General features: G+C 43.9%; 1 protein-coding gene across 5 annotated transcripts; it reads right to left on the reverse strand.

Annotated features, from left to right (window-relative positions):
- Positions 1-354: 354 nt before the first annotated feature.
- smarcd3b (SWI/SNF related BAF chromatin remodeling complex subunit D3b) lies at positions 355-12,108 on the reverse strand. 5 transcript variants are annotated; one of them, XM_078792367.1, is made up of 14 exons: positions 11,937-12,108; positions 8,056-8,276; positions 5,347-5,436; positions 4,641-4,683; positions 3,411-3,533; positions 3,179-3,298; positions 2,938-3,033; positions 2,191-2,292; positions 1,951-2,112; positions 1,783-1,880; positions 1,359-1,494; positions 1,159-1,281; positions 931-1,032; positions 355-832 (listed from the first exon to the last, which is right to left on the reverse strand). In XM_078792367.1, the coding sequence occupies exons 1-14, from the start codon at positions 12,012-12,014 to the stop codon at positions 779-781; spliced, it is 1,548 nt and encodes a 515-aa protein (XP_078648493.1). In that variant the 5' UTR covers positions 12,015-12,108; the 3' UTR covers positions 355-778. The 5 variants fall into 5 exon arrangements, with proteins under 5 accessions (XP_078648493.1, XP_057916748.1, XP_057916747.1 ...); XM_058060765.2 differs by having other exon boundaries at positions 3,179-3,301; positions 11,937-12,106; XM_058060764.2 differs by having other exon boundaries at positions 3,179-3,304; positions 11,937-12,105.
- Between the last annotated feature and the right edge of the window lie 2,209 nt (positions 12,109-14,317).

Consider the following 14,317-nt stretch of genomic DNA (forward strand, 5'->3'; position numbering starts at 1 on the left):
ACTGATGGTGGGATAAACGAAGCGGAAACACTTTGGAAGTCTTCTGATTGGTTTAGGAACACGGAGTATGTGGATAGCTGCATCCAGTGCTGGTGTGATTACTTTTAAACATGACAACAACAAAAAAACACACGTACCATATTATCCAATATACACATAAGTGCAGGCTGGATTTATTTACTAAGCTGCCCTTAATCAAGTTAGGCTTCGAAACACCCTTGTTCCCTTTTAATACTCGGAATACAAGTATTACCACTCAAAATGGCTGCCCAGGTCGACGAAAAACATGCTAGGAACGGTGTTTTCTGCGTATAAACGTGTGCCTGTATATCCCATTATTCCACTTTTTTAAAAAAAAACACATATGTTACGTAAAAATAACGAATTAAATAGAAGCCAACCTTTTGTTGTTAACGATGTTTTTAGCATTCCCAGTCCAGGTAGTGGCGGCTAGAAACGTCTTCTTCTATTGTCTTGACAGTCGGCAGCAGTTTAAAACGAGCACTACCGACGCCTATAGGATTTAAGTGGAACTGCAACGACCCTAGCAAATGTGTATTAATGTAACATGTTGTGTTACATTATAATTATTGATTGTTTTTTTTAAATGTTAATAACTGAATCACATGGAGATCTGTTTCTAACATCCATAACCTTATTTAGCTACATAATGGGGTGGCAAAATATTAGAAACATCTCTTAATATGATGCAGTACCAGTTGTTTGGCCTCAAACACATGCACCCAAACACACGCACACGACTACAGAGGGTCTCTGTTTAGGTGTTGCGGACTGCCAAGGCCTGCTCCAGCTCCTGTCTCCTCTGCTGGATCTGTTGGAGAAGTGTATGAAGATAAAAATGGACATCACAAAGGAAACTGAGGGTTTCAGGTGTGGTTTGCGGGACGTCCTGAGGTGATGTTGACTCACCTTACAGTAGAAGTAGCGGCTTACAGCTTCCTGGGACCAGGGCTCATGATAAAAGGCCGCTCTGCGTTCCTCCTCGGGGTTCCCCACCACGTCTGTCATTAACTACAAGAAAGAGATTAAATTTAAAACGTAACTAACATGGATCATCTTGACTGTATGGAGGACACCAGATGTTGTTTCAAGCTATGAAATGCAGTAACATGAGCGTATTAATAGCAGGAAGTGAACCTTGAGGTCTCTGCTCTGGGACTTGAGCCAGTCCTGGATGTAGCCTTTGGGGTCTCGGGAGAAGCTGAGCATGAAGTCCCTTTGGATCTTTAGCTGGTTGATGGACTCGATGGTCTCGTGGATCTGAAAAAGAGGAAATGCATCAATAAAGTGTGAAGTGTTCATGAAGTGGTTTTCCCACCAGGAAGTGCTGCTATCACCTTGTTGTCCAGCGTGGCGATTTCCTGCTGGTTGGCGGTGGACAGCAGGAAGCTGCTCATCTGGCTCTTCAGAGGGTCTTCCACCTCCACGTCAATGTCGTAGCAGGCCGTCTTCTTCTGGTCGTTGGGGTCCACGCTGTGAGCAGGAAGGTAGGAGAAATGTAAAGGATGCGTTTTTTATTAATTTTAAATCACATAAAATAATATACAAATATATAATAATAATAATGTTGATAAATGTAAAATATTTTACTATTTTTTGGGTTTTCCTTTTTTTTTATACTTAAAACAACAATGTTCAGATAATAGCTAATCATCGTCACATCTCCAATTCAGCAACTTCCTGTTTTGAATTTCTCTTTGACAGCAAATACATTTTTAACTTTGTAATTCCAGATTGTTCCATGGAATGTCACGCCTGTACCTGATGACGTGGTTGATAACGATGGGGTCGGGGGGCAGCAGAAGGTTGGTGAGGCGCTGAGGGATCTCTGAGAACTTCAGTCGGGGACAGTCGAAAATCTGTGAAAAGAGGCGACTTATAAGAGGCGGTAAAAAGTACACAAGTGCCACCAACGTGTGGAACCAGTACCTGCTGGAAGTACTTGTCACAGTTGATGTACTCCTTGTCGTGGGAGTCTTGCAGCTTGTTGGTCTTCACGTACTGCCACAGCGCTTGGATGATGCACGAGCGGGTCTGAGTGTGGATGCCCAGCAGGCGTGCCAGCCGGGGGTCCAGCTTGAACTGAGGGGGCTGAGGGGTAAGCGGTGTTAAGGAGAGATACTCAAGGGGCGGGGCAAGGGGGGTGGAGGTAATCGGCGGTCTCCTCACCTGGTAGTCCAGCATCAGTAGCAGCGTACAACGCACGCTCACGTCTCCGGGCCTCTTCACCTGGAAGCCGTCTGTTTCCTGGGTGGTAGCCGTGCGGTGCCACTGAAAGCACACAACATTTTTCTTTGTCTCCCCCTTCTGGTGGTCGGAGTCATTACAACCATTACCTACCTTATTTATATGGTATATAACATAAAGTCATAATTTAAATGGTTTTGGTTGGATTCTTCCAACTTAAAATGGACAAAAAATAAATCCCTTATTATAATTAAAATTAAATTATTTAATTGAATTATTAATTATTAAAATTAAAATTTATTAAATAAAAAGTAAATTATTTTCATAAAATCAATAAAAAACATTCAAATACTATATTACAAAAAATAATGACTAAATAATTAAATATTGCATTTTTTAATGCAATTTTAATTCAATGCAACCTTAAAGACATAAATAGAAAAATAGCTAATAAAGTAGCCAGACAAGAAAATAGCAAACAACAATCCTTTCGAAATAGATGACATAACAAGCCGAAACAAGCTTTCATCCATCCAGTACCCCCCCCCCCCCCCCCCCCCCAAAAGGATTAAACACTTAAACAACTCATAAAAGCCGCAACCTTGAGAACAAGTCTTTTTTTTCTCTAACAAGCATCCTGGCAGTGCTGGGAAATAAAAAGTCTATTTTCGTTTTGGCAAACTCGGTTCCCTTTTTAGGACAAGAAGAAGCGGCCATGTTGGAACTGACCTCCACCAGGTGGTTGTCAGGACCGTAGAGGTCTTTGTCCAGCTCGATGACCAGGCTCTTAAAAAACGAGGAGAACTTCTTCTTCTGTTTTCCCGGCTGAAACACAGACGACAGACGAAGCCGGGTTAATTGATTGGTTAGCTTTTTGCTGCTAATTGTAATAACAGACTCGGCCTCATGAATCCTTTTTTCCTCTTATTAATGCTCCCTACCAGAGGAGACACATGACCACGTTACTCACGTCATCCAGCAGCTTGCCCTCCACTCGGAGCTCCCACGACGCGATGCTCCCGTCCGAGTCGTCGGCGTCGGGCCGAGCCGGGTTAAAGGTGTTGGATATGTACAGCCTCAGTTTGCGCTTCTGCTGCTGACACAGGCGCGCGGGAGAGGGAGGGGACGGTCGTAAAACCACGGTACGGTTCCACGCTTCTGGTGCTGATGTGGACGGACGTGGACGAGGATTATCGTCTTACCTTCATGGGCCGCTTCAGCGCCTCCTGGATGTCCACGCGCTTGCGCATGATGGTCTGGTCCAGTTTGCGCTCAAAGGCCAACAGGTCCATGTAGGCCTGGGACTCGGGGACCAGCTCGCGGATCTGGATTCAGGTGATTTAAGGGGAAAAAAAACACAATATTGAACTTTCTTTCTTGCTAAATTTGTACAAAAGTTTTTCATTCATAAATCACACATCATAAATTAAGCATGATATAGTATTCTACATTGGTCACGAGGAATGTTACTGTAATGTTCGGTGAGACACACAAGCACCAGACTCGAACAGCCTCTTATTCCATGTTAAATCATAACAACATTCATTCATTCATTTTCTACTGCTTATCCTCACGAGGGTTGCAGGGGTGCTGGAGCCTATCCCAGCTGTCTTCGGGCGAGAGGCGGGATACACCCTGGACTGGTGGCCAGCCAATCACAGATCATAACAACATAACGATCATAATAATAAAAATAATAATAATAATAGCAACACGGACCGTAATCCAGCTAAAACTCAACTCTGAACCCCCGACGGTTGACTATAGGGGTGTTATTTCATACCTGGAGGGCTCTGATTATGTTAAAAATTGTATTTAGAAGGTCCTAAACAGGTTTTCTACCCTCTAACTACAAAATAATCAATTTATAAATAAGGAATCCTACTTATTTACAATAAAGTAAACAATGGAGGTCTGTGTTTACTTTAACATTACATTTATAGACGCCATGACGGTCATTTGTACAATGTATTTCCCACACGTGCACATATTGTGTGTATGTGAAGGACATCTGCATGTGCTGCTGCTCTCCTCACACCCGACTGTCCTGAAGATGTAAAGTAAAGATGTAAAAGGACTCCTTTTCCTCCTTTTCTAAATGACTGCCTCCATTGTTCCTCCTCATTCCTCTTCTATCTACAGAGCAGGCGGAGGAGGATGGAGGACTGCAAACATTCTGCCTTCTTCCCTGACTTGTGCTATCTATCCACTGTTTCGATGTGTGTGTGTGTGTGTGGGGGGGGACGATGTGGTGAGGCAAAATTGGCGCCCTTTCCACCTAACCCACCACCCTTTCCACCCGCCGCAATAATTAAACGATAGCACCTGATATGGAAAGCTAGCACCGTCTCCTTCCTCTGCACACGATAACACGATAAGACAGAAGGAAAAAAAGATGAAGAAAAAAAAAAACAGAAATAAAGCAGCCTCACCCTTTGCGGAAGAATCTTGTCTGCCATTTTCCTCCTCTTAGCACTGGAGAGCCGGAGAGAAAGAGGGGGAAAAAGGGAGCATGTTACTATGGTGACTGATAGCGTAGCACCCGGGCCATCTGCTAAAATGCTGGGCCGTATCCAGCGTCCCAGCTGTGTGTGTGTGTGTGTGTGTGTGTGTGTGTGTGTAGTCTCTCTGAAATGCAGCAGTCCACCTGGAGAGCCTTTGACAGCCAAAAAGTGTTACATCCATTCACACACACACACACACACACAACTGGAAAATGGTGTGTTTAGGGGTTTTTGTTAACATTTCCCTGCAACTCAATTCATGCATTTGTGCAAAAAAAAAAAAAGCATATTTCTTTCTTTGTTTCTTTGTTTTTTGCTTCCAAAGCAAAAAAGCGGCATGTTGCTCCTTTCCGTAATTGCAGCTTCGTCATCAGCATGCCAAAAAGTGCACAAGATGGCCGCAGGGAGGGCGGGGACTGGTGTCAGGAGTGTGCTTTTTGCCTGTCTAGGAGGGGGGCGTGTCCAAGAGAGAAAAAAAAAAAAGGCAATCCTTTTCCCATCATGCCATGCTCCAGTCCAAAGCATGCACCACTACTACCGTTGGCGGCTAGGAGAGCCGGTGTGGCCATTCAGAAGGGAGGTGAAAGAGGTGGGAGGGGTTTGGGGGGGGCATGCAGCAGAACAAAAGTCCTACTTTGATCCGAGCGTGGGATCTGATTGGGGCTCTCGCAAGTCCATGGGCCTCGTCGGCATCTCGCTGGCTCCGGGGAATCCAAGCGGCTTCCTGAGGATCGGTGAGGTTGACCCGTTAGAGGACACATGGGGGGGGGGGGGGGGGGGGCGCACAAAGGTTTGGAGTAGCTCCTGGTTTTGTGTGTGTGTGTGTTGTGTGTGTGTGTTAGAACAAGCAGGTGTGGACGCTGACCCCAAAACACTCCTCCGTGAACCAAAACAAACGTGCTTCTCACACACACACAGACAACACACAGCGATAACGCACACGCTGACGTACCACAACATTTACGCCACCACGATACAACAAACTGCATTTTGTATAACCTTCCCGACTAAAAATCACTACAAGCATCAGCGCCGATGGTCGCCGGCTGTGTTGCTAGGCAACCGGAGGCATCCTCTTTTGCCGGTGCAACTTCAAGGACAAAAACTAAATGAAATGGAAAAGGTTAAAGAAAAGAGGAGAGGAAAGCGCGCCAGAGTAATGAGTAAAGCATCTGCTTAACACCTGCGAGCAAATGTTCTTTTCCACCGAGTCATACTATTGACACCATCATGATTCCCAATGCTACATTCACGTGTACGCAACAATGTAAATGGTGCGCGCTCACAGACGGTGGCGCTCGCTACACTTTAAACACTTTCTACCATCTAGTGGTTCAAATGTGAATCATACCTCTCGTGACAATAATTATCATAACAATTATCGAGGATAATTTGCAGCACAGTTATCCACCAGCTAAATTTGGAGCATCAATGTTAAGCTAGCAGGAGCGTTTGGAGGGGAAGGAGCGAGCCGGCGTAGCGTACGGTGGCGCCTCGATGCGGCAGCATAATCCAGGCGCTGTTAAAGTATCAAAAATATACATTTTTATGGGTGTTTTATTATTTATTATGAGTATTATAAATATTATTGTAAATATCACACCTATTATTATTTTATATTATGATATATGTTAATTATAATAATATTATAATACAATAAATCATATATTTTTACAATAAAAAATAAATTTACATTTTTAAATATTTATCATGATCATAATTTACAATAAAAAGTGTAAACATTTGAAGTACGACAATCAATTATTTATTATGAGTATTAGAAATATTATTATAAATATCACATCTATTAGTATTTTATATTATTAATATCTATTAATTATAATAACATTATAATAATATAAATAAAATAATAATATAAATAATATATTTTACGATAACAAATGAATATACATTATAAAATATTTATCATGATCATAATTTACAATAAAAAGTACAATATTTTTTTATTATGAGTATTATACATATTATAAATATCACATCTATTAATATTTTATATTATTAATATCTATTAATATTAATATTCTAATAAAATAAATAATTTTTTAACGATAAAAAATAAATATACATTTTTAAATATTTATGATGATCATAATTTACAATAAAAAGTGTAAACATTTGAAGTATGAAAATCAATAAACATGAGTCAGTAAATGAACACATTGGATTTCATTAGCTTGTGTACCTAATGAAGTGAGCAGTCGATGCTGTGCTATAAAAGTGTCCACTAGGGGTGCTGTTGCCCCTCAGGCCGCCCTATATTGTAGTTAAATCCTCCACTGCTAGCTACCTTAATGTATTCCATCTGATTCAAAATGAGGAAAGAGAGAGAGGCTATTTTTAGCGTCAACGTGTTAAATGTCTCAATGACACTGGAAGCACAGGTGGCGGCGCTCAGCTGGCAGCTGTGTCAGGTCCAAACTGCCATGCAGGAGAGTGGGTGGGTGGGTGGGTGGGGACGATGGTGATGGTGGTGGTGGTGGGGGGGCATCAACTTGTTTGCCAGAGGACGCGCAAACCTCACAAAGTCAGTGCTGGGAGTAAAAGTTGCGCGACCCGGATGGGTGACCCCTCCTGAACCATCAATCAGATACTCCCCTGGGGGGGTTCCAGGGCCGGATGTTGAACAACACTTTGACAACACAGCCTAATTGTAAGTTGATCAATGGCGATGCCGATGAAGGAAACACCTTCACTGCATATCGATTCTCCTTTTAATGGGCACACCCGCCACGCCGATGACCGTGCAGGCCGGCGCTCGGAATGCTGATGTTCCCACCTGTCCAATACGCCGCTTTAATTGCTGACCGAGAGGAGCAGAAAAGCTCTCTTGATGTATTGAGGAGAAACGTGGGATGTCATTGACGTGATCGGGGCACAAGGCAGGCACTTTAAGTCGTGGTTCTATCCATAATGGAGTCTTTTTATTTAGGTGCTTAACTTCTTTTTACACTTGAGTGACATTTGAGAGGCTCATATGCAGCTGAAATCATCCTATTGTGACTTTTTTTTCCACTTGCGTGGACAGTTCATGTTGAAAACAAGATGTCTGAGAGTACCTATAAGAACTTCATTCAAAATTTAAGTATTTTGTAAACCTTGAAATTGCAACATTGGGATTTGATTATTTTCAAAAATTCCACGCACCACTTGACCCGCTTATTGTGTTGAGCAAAACTGCTGGAAAGTTGGAAAGATATGGTCCAAATTAGGATAATGCTGCCTTGGCAGAGGTCTGTGCTGTATTGTATCTACTGTACTTTCACCATCATCTTTTTTTAAGGTAGATTTGTATGCAGATTTGGGGATGGGGATCCACACTCACTTTCTGGCTCGGTTCTGCACGGCCTGCTGCTGCTGTTGCTGCTGCTGTTGTTGCTGCTGCTGCTGGACCTGCTGGGAGGGGGCGGGCCTCTTGCGACTGGCCTCCATCACCGGGGAGGGCAGGCCGGGCCGCACCGCCGGGTTCCCTCCGTAGGGCGGACCGGGGGGGCCCATGGGAGCTCCTTGGTGGGGCATCCTCGCCCCAGACGGCATGCCAGGACGCTGCAAACACAACATTTGATGTAAGATGGATTAATTTATCTTTTTTTCCCCCCTCATTCTGAGCCACAAATAATAACTTTTCATTGAATCCGGGAGCCGTGTAATTTTAACACAGCTGCACAGTTTTGTTTTTTTTGTTTCTCTTTGTAGAAAAGACACACACGCCCCTGCTAAACAATGCAAACGCTACTGACTCGTGACGCTTGGGAACAACTGGCTCACGCTCACCTGCGCCTGCCACTCGCATGGCAACAGCTGCGTCCCGCCTCCATTTGGCCGGGGGACAGCGTGACTCTAACCAAAGCACAGTCATACTGTGTGTTCAACCACCACAAAACAACACCATTACTTACAAATTGCACCAGAATTATATACTGTAGAAACACAGCATGAATAAAAAAAATACATAACAATACATTATGCTATTTAAAAGTTACTTCTCTCTGCTTAGGTGCCACCATTTTCAAAAATAGAGTAAAAAGAACGAGGATGTTTTTGTCGCTTTCAGGAGGCTGATGTGATCTTTACACTGACCACAAAGTAGTCACGTGGAGACAAACAAAGACCGTCTACTAAAAAAAAACAAACTAAAAAGTGCTGAAAATACGCTGGAAAAAAAACCCTTCATGACTATAAATGGCATATTATTTGATAAGTCAAACAGAAGATTAAAAGGCGTAGACAAAAGACACTTTGTGGTATCGGCTCTTTTTTGGTTGAAGCGCAAGATCTAGTGATCAAGAAGCAGGCGCTGCTGTCACTCTTGTTGGCGGTGGGTGGGTGAGATAAAACAACATATGGTCATATGGTGAGTGGGGGGGCGGGGGTGGGGGCTTACGGTTCCGGGGTTGTCACCTTGAAGACTTTTAGGAGCGCCATCGCTTCTAAGACGAGAAGACGCGGTCGCCAACTTGGGTTTCGTAATGGTGTGTGTGCGCTTGAGTGCTGCCAGCAATGAGGAGCTGCGGTTCAGTGAGGGAATTCCGCCAGAATAAGAAACTCCAACGCACTTTCAAGATGGTTCCTTGTGCGGGAAACTGTTCACCAACATAACCAACATCCTCGGTTCGTTCATTCTTCTTTGACTTACGGCATTCGTACGCGTGCTAATCTGTGCAGCACGTGCCTCTGTCTGAATGCGAGCTTTACTTTACTCCACGAGGAAGACTGAGTGGAAACACGAGGCCTCAAGTGGCCACAAGCTGAAAAATAAATAAAAGTATTCAATGAGGAGGAATCTGACGCAGCTATTCAACAAGACTTTTCCATCCTAAAAGGTTTTTTTTTTTTTTGCGGAGGAGGAAAAGAGAAGGAAATATTTGGCTTGGAGCAGGCCGAGCCTCATCAAGGTTAATTGGTCTGTTGAGAGGACACACTCCTCTGGCTCATCAATCAGACACTCTATTGTTCCCCCAAGAGTGTGTGTGTGTGTGTGTGTGTGTGTGTGTGTGTGTGCCTCAGCAGCAAAGCTGGCGTAATGACCGCTCCTGTCAAATAGACAATACCTCATCCAGTCTCACTACATAAATCCACAACCCCCCTTGTCCCTCGTCCCCTGTCCACCGCCCGCCATCAGCACTGATTACAGTGACGGAATCAAACCTCAGCACCTGACTTTGCTGGTTTTTTTTTTGTGTCATTGAAGCCTGCAAAAAAGACTAAGAAGGTTTTATTACATTTGATGAGATAATAGACAGCTGTTTAATAGACAAGACTATTTTTGGACTGCTGCTCAATCAAAGATTGTCTGATGATGACATCTGCTATTTTTATTTACTTTGAATCGTAGTGTCTAAGCCTGGGAGATATCGTACGCCAATGGGACACTTCATTAGGTACACTACATGTGAGGTCCGATATTCTTCTACATAACAGTCACACTCTGCTCTTTTTAACAACCTATTAGTAAAAAAAAAAAAAAAAAAACAACAGTCAAAGATCCTATATATGGCAGGAGGGCTCTGCTGTTTTTACAGCATACTGAAAGAATAACCCTGCCAATCAAAGATCCTATAAGTGACAGGAGTGCTCTGCTGTTTTTATGGACCGACTGGTAAAAAGATGTCAATCAAAGATCCTATATAACACAGGAGTGCTCTGCTGTTTTTTTTTTTTTTATCAACGGACTGGTAAAAAAACTGTCAATCAAAGATCCTGTATATGACAGGGGTGCTCTGCTGTTTTTATGGAGCAACTGGTAGAAAATGCCAATCAAAGATCCTATATATGACAAGAGTGCTCTTCTGTTTTTACAGACCAACTGATTAAAAATGTCAATCAAAGATCCTATATATGACAGGAGTGCTGTGCTGTTTTTATAGACCAACTGGTAGCAAATGTCAATCAAAGATCCTACATATGACAGGAGTGCTGTGCTTTTTTTATGGACCAACTGATTACAAATGTCAATCAAAGATCCTATATATGACAGGAGTGCTCTGCTGTTTTTACGGACCAACTGGTAGAAAATGTCAATCAAAGATCCTATATATAACAGGAGTGCTCTTCTGTTTTTGCAGACCAACTGATTAAAAATGTCAGTCAAAGATCCTATATATGTCAGGAGCGCTCTGCTGTTTTTATGGATCAACTGGTAGAAAATGTCAATCAAAGATCCTGTATATGACAGGACTGCTCTGCTGTTTTTGTCGACAGACTGGTAAAAAAAAATGTCAATCAAAGATCCTATATCTAACACGAGTGCTCTTCTGTTTTTATAGACCAACTGATTAAAAAATGTCAATCAAAGATCCTATATATGACAGGAGTGCTCAGCTGTTTTTAAAACATTCTGAAAGAAAAGGACCTTCTGCCAAAATGTTAGTCGCAAATCATCTATTTGAGTTCAATGCTGTTATTAGGATTCTACTGCTTGTCAAAGATCCTCTATAGAGAAGAGTCTGTCGCTCTTTTTTTGGAATCTGCCAAAATCTGAATCAAATCTATGCAAAAGCCAGTAAAGTGAACTCGGAGGGTCCGGTCCGCCTGTCAAGTCAAGTGCGCGCCATGCAGGAAGTTAGCAGTGACTTTGAGCGTCTGATGGAAGGCGGCGTGTCACCGGCGCACAAACACTGCTAACAGTCATCCTAACCTCCAACCATGAGCGCCCTGACATTTCACGCTCGCTCCACATGAATGGAGCGATTGTTCTGCATCGCCTCGCCTCGCCCTCCACAACATTGACGTCCGGTGACCTTACGGGGTCCCCCCCCCACACCACACCACCCTCCGTGTATCCCTCCCTTCTTCCCTCCACCCGGGATCGCCGGCACGCTGCCCGGAAGGATGAGCGTGTTGTTTTGAATGTGGACTCGTCATCTTCTGCCCCCCCATCCCTCTTCGCCAACCCCCCCCAGCCCCCTCCTCCGATGTGACTCCCAGGGAAGCATGCTCGGTTGAAGAGAAGAGAAGAAGGGGAGCTGGCTGCTGCTGCATCTACAATCATGCGTGATGCTGCTCGAGACGTCCTCCGTCCTCCATCCATGCACGCTTCCTCCATAGCTTAACCCGGGTATGATCCAGGGGAGAGGGGAGGGGATTGAAGGGGCGAGGAGGGTGGTGGTGGTGGCTGGAAATAACCTTCACATGGCCAGCTATCTCACACACACACACACACGCGCACACACACACTAGTGCAGCCCCCTTCAATGGCACACTCACCACTCCATGGACCAGGAACTCAAATAGTTTGCTCTTGGTGGCTTTCCTGGCTCCCCCCGCCGTCTCCTCCGTGGCCATTTGCTCCAGTCCCCTCCGCTCGTGCCCGCCTCGTCTGCACCCTCTCTCCTTCTTTTGTCTTTCCCTCTCCCGCCGTCACCCAACCTCCGGTTCCCCTCCCCTGCTCCACTTTCCTTCTCTTTGTGCTCTCCTCCTCCTCCTCCTCCTCCTCCTTCTCTTCAGTACTGTGCCTGACTCTCCTTCTCCCTCCTTCTCTCTTCCCTCCCTCTTTCTCTCTCGCTCCTTCCAATGTGGAGCAGCCCTGCCGAGTCGCTCACTTTTAAGTTGCCTTTCAGGAGCCCGGAATGTCTCTTGAAGAGAGAGAGAGAGAGAGAGAGCGAGAGAGAGAGAGAGAGAGAGAGAGAGGGAGGGAAGGAGAAGGGAGGAAAGGATGGGGGGTGTGGGGGGGGGTTGCCGCCACTGCTGCTGCTGCTGCTAGGAGGGGGTCTAACAGGGGGGTTTCAGCCAGCCCACCCTGCCTTTCCCCCTGCACAGCTGTTGCACTGCATTCCACTGGTAAGATAAGAAGACATGCAGCATGGGGTGGGGGGTGGGGGGGGGTGGGAGTTGGAAACCAGACCTCCTCTAGGGTGGCCGAAGCGAGGGTCACACACTGCTTATCGTTAAATTAGCTGATATGACCTTTCCTTCCAGTACAGAGCACTGATTCTGGAGCTAAATGAATGCTTTTTACAGGTCGGAGTCAATATGGATCATCAACATTTCTCATTATAAAGATCACATTTGAGCGAGATTGATTGGAAAACATGGCCGCCATCAAGCATGATAAAATGTCAATCAAAGACCCTACATATGAGAGGAATGCTCTACTGTTTTTATGGACCAACTGGTAGAAAATGTCAATCAAAGATCCTATATGTGAGAGGAGTGCTCTTCTGTTTTTATGGACCAACTGTTGAAAATGTCAATCAAAGATCCTATATGTGAGAGGAGTGCTCTTCTGTTTTTATGGACCAACTTTTGAAAATGTCAATCAAAGATCCTATAAATGACAGGAGTGCTCCTCTGTTTTTACAGACCAACTAATTATAAATGTAAATCAAAGATCCTATAAATGACAGGAGTGCTCTTCTGTTTTTACAGACCAACTGATTAAAAATGTCAATCAAAGATCCAATATATGACAGGAGTGCTCTGCTGTTTTTACAGACCAACTGTTTAAAAATGTCAATCAAAGATCCTATATATGACAGGAGTGCTCTTCTGTTTTTACAGACCAACTGTTTAAAAATGTCAATCAAAGATCCTATATATGACAGGAGTGCTCTTCTGTTTTTACAGACCAACTGATTAAAAATGTCAATCAAAGATCCTATATATGACAGGAGTGCTCTTCTGTTTTTACAGACCAACTGATTAAAAATGTCAATCCAAGATCCTATATATGACAGGAGTGCTCTGCTGTTTTTAAAACATTCTGAAAGAAAAACCCTGCCAATCAAAGATCCTACTTATGTCAGGGGTGCTGTTCTGTTTTGAAGGACCACCTGGTGAAAAAAAACATCAATCAAAGATCCTAGAAATGACAGGAGTGCTCCGCTGTTTTTAAGGACCTACGCCAGTCAAAGACATTCTATATGACAGGAACGCTGCTCTTTTTAGCGATGTTCTGTAAAAAGGGACCCCCTAGAGGAGGTTCCCGTGTTTGTCTTTTAAGGCAATGCATACACATAATAGATTATTTTTAAAAGCAGCATTTATTTTTATTACATAACAATAAAACAACTTCCTTCACTAGCACTTGATGTTGGAATTGAAAGACCCTCCCTTGTGTTGCTAGCAGATACTCTTGCTCTATGCTGACACCTGTTGTCGAAACCAGCACACTGCAGCTTTAAGAGGCCTTCAAAGAAGCCCAATTTCCCCGACTGCGAGACTCATGCGTTATGGGTCCATGCTAACCGCTAAGCTAACACAAAAGAACCGATTTACGACGAGGTCTTAAGGGTCAAGAGCAGCAGCAAAGCAGAGCAAAGAGCACGTGGACGTTCAGTGACAACAAAGGACTATACGGGGAGTATGGGCGATGCAAAAGAGTGCGATCCCCCTACAAGGAGTACCCCTTACTGGACCCCCATTGACTCCCTCGCCAATGCCAGTCTGTCGTCTGACCAAACGCTAGCAGCAGCAGTATTATGGATGACCAACAGAGGGAGCTGTTGTATGAATGCATTGACGTTGAATGGAAAAAAGGTATCAAAGACACAGTGTTTGATTAAGAGCTAAGTAGTGTTGTAGCCATCAATTAATATTTTATACTGTACATATTTTACACAGTTTATCTTGGGAATGAGTAAAGTATC

The sequence above is a fragment of the Doryrhamphus excisus genome, linkage group LG7 (genome assembly GCF_037039965.1).
Source record: "Doryrhamphus excisus strain RoL-2023G ecotype Guam linkage group LG7, RoL_Dexc_Guam_v1.1, whole genome shotgun sequence".
Classification (NCBI taxonomy): Eukaryota; Metazoa; Chordata; class Actinopteri; order Syngnathiformes; family Syngnathidae; genus Doryrhamphus; species Doryrhamphus excisus.